Genomic DNA, 7025 nt, shown 5'->3' with positions numbered 1-7025 from the left:
TAATATACACTGGACGTAGCTACACGATAAAGCAAGCCCATTTGATATACACAATATATAGATACATGATTGGGCACGACCATTTTATATACACGGGATGTAGCTACATGATATGGCACGCCCATTTAACATACACAGGATGTAGCTACATGATAAGGCACGACCATTTAATATACACAGGATGTAGCTGCATGATAAGGCACGCCCATTTAATATACACAGGATGTAGCTACATGATAAAGCACGACCATTTAATATACACAGGATATAGCTACATGATAAGGCACGCCCATTTAACATACACAGGATGTAGCTACATGATAAGGCACGACCATTTAATATACACAGGATGTAGCTACATGATAAGGCACGCCCATTAAACATACACAGGATGTAGCTACATGATAAGGCACGGCCATTTAATATACACAGGATACAGCTAAATGATAAAGCACGACCATTTAACAGTGACGCCTGCACAATACCTTGGCCTGACATAGACACCTGCACTGTGTCTTGGCCTGACAGAGACACCGGCACTGTGTCTGGGTCTGACAGAGACACCGGCACTGTGTCTGGGCCTGACAGAGACACCTGCACTGTGTCTTGGCCTGATAGAGACACCGGCACTGTGTCTGGGCCTGACAGAGACACCGGCACTATGTCTGGACCTGACATAGACACCGGCATTGTGTCTGGACCTGACATAGACACCGGCATTGTGTCTGGACCTGACATAGACACCTGCACTGTGTCTGGCATAGACACCTGCACTGTGTCTGGGCCTGACATAGATACCGGCATTGTGTCTGGACCTGACATAGACACCTGCACTGTGTCTGGGCCTGACATAGACACCTGCACTGTGTCTGGGCCTGACATAGATACCTGCTCTGTGTCTGGGCCTGACAGAGACACTGGCACTGTGTCTGGCATAGACACCTGCACTGTGTCTAGCATAGACACCTGCACTGTGTCTGGGCCTGACATAGATACCTGCTCTGTGTCTGGACCTGACATAGACACCTGCATTGTGTCTGGACCTGACATAGACACCTGCACTGTGTCTGGGCCTGACATAGTCACCTGCACTGTGTCTGAGCCTGACATAGATACCTGTTCTGTGTCTGGGCCTGACAGAGACACTGGCACTGTGTCTGGGCCTAACATAGACACCGACACTGTGTCTTGGCCTGACATAGACACCGGCACTGTGCCTGGGCCTAACATAGACACCGGCACTGTGTCTTGGCCTGACATAGTCACCTGCACTGTGCCTGGGCCTAACATAGACACCGGCACTGTGTCTTGGCCTAACACAGACTGTGTCTAGGCCTGTGATGGTCCTCCACAAATGAAGAACCGGGACATGAACCTCTGCACTCGCTTCTGCAGCTTCTCTCTGCGTTGTGTCTTGTCCTCGTCTCCACCTGCAAACAGGAAACAATGCTTCAGACAAAGGACCTCGGACAACCAAAGACAGTAACAGTGTTTCGCTTCTGTTATGTCAATTTTACCATCCAGACCAAGTTGAAGAGATCTACAAAAAGCTGCAGCAAGAACATGTTACTGAGGTGACAGGTCTCCATTATTTTAATTTCTCTCCGGTAAAAGAGAATAGTAGGGCGTTCTTTGCTTTGTGAAACCATTAACCAAACACGACAAATACTCCTGTACTCACCGCTGGTGCCGCCTCCGGAGGCTGTGCTGGATTTCTTGAGGATCTGGACCCGAGTCTCCCTCCCCCTTGTCAGGCGCCACCACGTGCTCTGGTAAGAAAAGTAGGTTGATATTTCAGCGGATATCATCATGACGAAAACAACAAGGAAAATATCATTTAGTTGGGGCCGACCATTGGTTCTTCTGGGAGTATTCTAAAAACCGTTTCCCCAGTCTTGGAAAAAGGCAAAAAAAATAATTAAGTTTCGGGTTTTACCCCTCAAAAATGAAATTCTTCACTTGAGCGTTCACTATAATGGATCCCTAGAATTGTTTCGTTTTTCCTTAAGAAGTCTTGTATGTCTTGAAGCAATGAGAGTCGCTGAGTGATAAGAGCACGGATATCACTGGACTCACCTGAAATCTGTTCTTCAGTCTGGTCAGGAGAGAGTCCACACCCAAGTTGCTTGCAACTTTTGAGACAGAAACAAGAATCTCATATATATATATATATATATATATATATATCTGTCACTTCGTTATCAGCAAATTTGCTTCATAGAATTTTTTTTAGCAAAAATACTTAGAGAAAATACTTTTATGTAAATACACCTGTCATAATTCATATATGTTTCAGCTCATCATGTTATGTTGGTACGATGTGAAGTAGCAGGAATATTGTTAAAAACGACACTCACTCACTCACTCACTCACTCACTCTTTTTTTATACTACTCTGATGGTGTTCCAACTACTGATGGCATATCTTACCGTCATCATCCCACACGATAACGGAGGACACCCAGTCCGACATCGGCTGCTGTCTGTCAGAGACCCACGCCTGGTCCAGCATCAGCTTACGTATGTGTAGTGCGTCCTGGTGGAAACTGTTCGACTCCCTGGAGTCAGTAAACCACGATTCGTCGCTCCTGTTTGCCAGGGATATCTCGGACACTGTTTCAGCGACTGGGAAATGAACGTCGACAGATGGCTCCCTGGGGGAATGTCTGGGCTGAAGGTGGTCCTTTGCGAAGGGGTCGAATACTTTCTCCGAGTCAGAGGAGACGCTGCTTAGAATTTCAGACGACAAGACAGATTGGCTGGACCCTGTAAGAGACCTTGGTTGTGGCAATGGAGATGCCGTTGGTGAAGTGTAGCACCTGTCATCAGGTTTATCAGATCGACTTTCAGATTCACGAGGACTGCTGTGAGAGCGCCTAGAGGGTGAAGCAGATGCTCCAACAGATTCACGAAGACCTTTGCGTGATGGAGATGACGACACGTCTAACGCCGATGTCTCCATGATATATTTGTAGTCTCCATGTTTGGTGGAGTTATCTACCCGTATTGGCTTTTTGGCGGAAGCTTCAGGTCTCCGAGGACTAGTCTTGGATGACGATGGAGAGGAACTTAAGTCAAACGCCGATGTTGACATGATGTAACGGTAGTCCTCGGAATTAATTACTGCATCTTCGCCCTTCTGTCTTTCAGCAAGTTCGACAGAGGACATTGTTGGATCCCAGGATGTCACACTGTTTTCACAAATAGTATTTGAAATAAAAAAAACTTCAGTTTTCGGCTCGGTTTGATCAAGCAATTAAATCTGTATTACGTAAAATATATTTTAATAGATTTTAGTCAGGCCATAGATTTATAAAAAGTCATCTGCATAACAAAGTTTACGTCAGTGAGTAAATAGTGTAGTCCTGGCCCAAGAAAATCAGAATCGAAAAAAGTTAATTACATGTTGCAAAATCGGAAAAAAAGATTACACAATATCAAGTACCATGTATATGCATACGTTCAATGCATATCAAGTGCGAAAACTATACGTGAGCATATTAATTTGTTACAGAGTGTATATGTCTTCGCATTTTCTGATGTACAGGTAACTATAATTACGAATGTACCTGCTTTGCTAGAAAAATAGGTACAGTGTCATAAAAAATAAGTTTCTTTAATAAACACTATCTTATCACTGGCATTCTACCATCTTAAAGTTTTTTTACTGCCACCATCGGAAGAAACCTTACAAATAGATATCCGGACCCGCGCATGTGTAAGTCTGTGTTATGGTATTGGAGTATAGTATATGATCGTGGATTCGAATCCCGGTTCGACCCGATTATGTTTCTAGGTTTTTCGGCATCATGCCCGTGCTCGTGTGTTTCCCCAAAGTGGTAAACGTCTGAGAACTGCATCACTCCGGCCTTTCCTCCCACAGTAAGCTGACACACAGTGAAATAACTGGACTCCTTTTAAAAGTGGGGTTAAAACCAACTATCGCGCTTACAGAGCTTTTTAAAAGATCTGTTTAAAGCAAATTAACCATTTAATCAGTTGGAACACGAGGACAAAATGTTAAAGATAGAACAGATTAATCGGTTCTCAGCTGATGTGGCCTCAGAAATTGATAAAACCGTTGATCCTAATACACATCAAACATTTTCTTACCGCAACGCCACATCAGACACGGTCGTGTTTTGGGGAAACAATATGGAGCTATTACATACAACCGCTGGAAGTCTAGAAAAGAAAGTAGTATACTCTGGTACTTACCTGGAAGGTGTCCGATCTCTACGGGGTGTAATATACTGATTAAACTTCTTAAAACACGAGAGCTGCCTTTGTGCCAGTGGTCTCGCAGAACAATACTACGAAGTGATGAACTTTGACCTGTGACGTCAGGATACTATGACGTCATTGTAACATATGAGAGATGAAAATTGACAATAAGGTGTTTTCAATGTTGATACTAATTTATTTTTTATGGCTGTTGGATGTTCATGATCAACGTTCCTTTGATTGATAATATCAATGACCCCCTGTCATCTTCTGTTGGTGTTTAACTAAATGTTTGAAAAACGTGTTCCATTAGAGTTATCTCCCTTCGTTCGACATTAAAACAAGCAAACTCCAGTTCAGCGCGTGCCACCTTCGTTTCCTCCCGGTATATTAGGAACAAGAGAACGATGTGTAAGGGGTGTGTGGAGCTTGTAAATAAGAAAGTTGGTGTCTTCGTTATATTTGCATGAAGTTCGGTCGGAGTAAAAGGAATAACATAAACTCCGATCATTGACACTGACGATACTGGAAAAAAATGACCATGTATTGGTCTGTATCATAGATTGTGAACATGTGTCGAAAATAACTGTTTCATCTATTTATCTATATAATTTTTAACTTTAATCAATCTGGTTTGTTTTATATCAAATCTGTGATATTTACCCTGTTTCTTTACTGCGCAGTGTTTTATTTGTTCTCATCCCCATATGGCTGATACATTGCCGTTGTAACTCTCTCACTCACAAGTATTAACCATTAATTTCCATTCAATTCATGCGCTCAAGTAAACAGACCCAAACAACGCGAGAAGGGCTCTTAGTATGTCGTTGTTGTTTGTTGTTTAACAGCACACTTTATATGTGTGGCGGTCTGTAAATAATCGAGTCTGGACCAAACAATCCAGAGATTGATCCACGCAATTTAGACACAATGACATGCATCAACCAAGTCAGCGAGTCTGACCACCCGATCCCGTTAGTCGCCACTTACGACAAGCATAATCGCCTTATGCAGCAAACACGGGTTGCTAAAGACCTAATCTACCCCGGATCTTCACGGGTCCCCTGAGTATGGTACAGATGGGAGCCACAAAGGCCTACGTTGCTAGAACTTTTGGGGGTGCTCCTGTGTTGCTGTAACTAACCTGATGCAACGCAACAGATGGACCGGACAGACACCAGACAGGCAACAGAGTAACTACGCCCAATGAAGACCGGTATTTGCGTACTTTGCATCTCTGGAATCGATTCTTGACAGTGACGTCATCAGCGACGAATACCTTTGGGCGTATGGTAAGTCAACAGACAGTGACCAGGCGACTCGGATCTGAAGGATATAGGGCTTACAGTCCTTATAGAGGACAGTTATTGACAGAGCAACATAGTCGTCAGAGGGTGGAGTATGGTGGAGGGGATGCAATGTGGGGAGGAATTTGCTGGCAGGAAAGAACACCACTGGCCATCGTTAACGGAACTTTGACAGCACGGCGTTACATGGATGACATTCTGCGTCCGATTGTCCAAACATTCCTAAAACAGCTACCACGCGGTGTTCTTTATCAGCACGACAACGCCAGCCCCATACAGCCCGAATCGTACAGAACTCCCTTGTAGCCAAAAACGTCGACGTGTAGCCGCGGCCTGCAGCCTCCTTCAGACAGGTCCCCCACAGGCCCATAGCTGGAATATAGCTGGAATATTGCTGAGTGCGGCGTCAAACATAAAACAAATAAACACGTGTAACTCCCTCATCGGATGTGTACAATAATGTCACCTGCTTCATAGTCACGTCTGAGCCCACTTGCACAAAGCGATCTTAGGGCTACGACTATTGTAAGTCCCTGTTAAAGAATGGGAGTTATGATAATCTTAGTTCTAAGATCGCTTTGTGCAAGTCGGCCCTGGTACTGCAGACAACGAATCTTGCAGTGTAATAATATCACAGAATTAAGACAATAACACTGTCTGTACATTAGCACTTTTATTGTCTCTCACAACAAATTATAAATATAGGGTTCACAACTCTCTTACAACTAACTTTGTTGGGATTACATCTCTCCCACAACTAAGATAGACAAATCACTCTAAGCTATGCATATAGGGTGTACAACCGATTACAAGTAAGTCTAGGTGACCAAATGCTTACTATACGTTCAGGGTATATTTCAATATATTCTATATTGTTGGTCTTTTTATTCATAAATAAGATGCGTTTTTTATGAATAATTTCACATATTTTAGTTATATTTTTATAAGCATTTGAACTCAATTTGATTTTTTTATCCACGCATTAGTTTTTCCCCCTTGTTTCAGTATATTTATGTTTTGAAGCTTTTGTATTCCTCTTTTTATCTATATTTTCATATTTTCCAGTTTTATATTCATAAGCATTTAAACTCATTTTGATTTTTTTTTAAAGCCATGAATTATTTTTTTTCCGCTTTTGATTATTATCAAGTTTTTGTATAACTCTTTTTAACAGACCCTTCATTACCATTTGCAACCACGTGACAGGTACATTTAGAAAACAAATTAATGTATGTGTAATACATTAAGAATACAGCAGATAATATGATATTAACAGGATCAGGCACACTACCTCAAGGTAAATAGATTACCCTATTCACGATACACAGGCTACATGAAGACGGACGTCCATTAACTATACATGAGATGTAGGTACATGAGGAGACACGCCCAAATAACATGCATCGGATGTAGCTACAAGATAACATTTGATAAACACCAGCTACAGCTACATGAAAAGGCACGACCATTAATATACACAGGATGTAGCCACATG

At 42.6% G+C, this 7025-nt stretch overlaps 1 protein-coding gene across 1 annotated transcript; it reads left to right on the top strand.

Moving 5' to 3' along the window:
- Positions 1 to 661: 661 nt before the first annotated feature.
- LOC139475338 (putative per-hexamer repeat protein 5) lies at positions 662 to 1333 on the top strand. The gene has a single exon (XM_071258563.1). The coding sequence runs from the start codon at positions 662 to 664 to the stop codon at positions 1331 to 1333; it is 672 nt and encodes a 223-aa protein (XP_071114664.1).
- The last annotated feature ends 5692 nt before the right edge of the window (positions 1334 to 7025 follow it).

The sequence above is a fragment of the Haliotis cracherodii genome, unplaced genomic scaffold (assembly GCF_022045235.1).
Source record: "Haliotis cracherodii isolate W230 unplaced genomic scaffold, xgHalCrac1.p SCAF_3, whole genome shotgun sequence".
In the NCBI taxonomy this organism is placed as follows: Eukaryota; Metazoa; Mollusca; class Gastropoda; order Lepetellida; family Haliotidae; genus Haliotis; species Haliotis cracherodii.
This window is presented reverse-complemented; position numbering and strand designations above follow the sequence as displayed.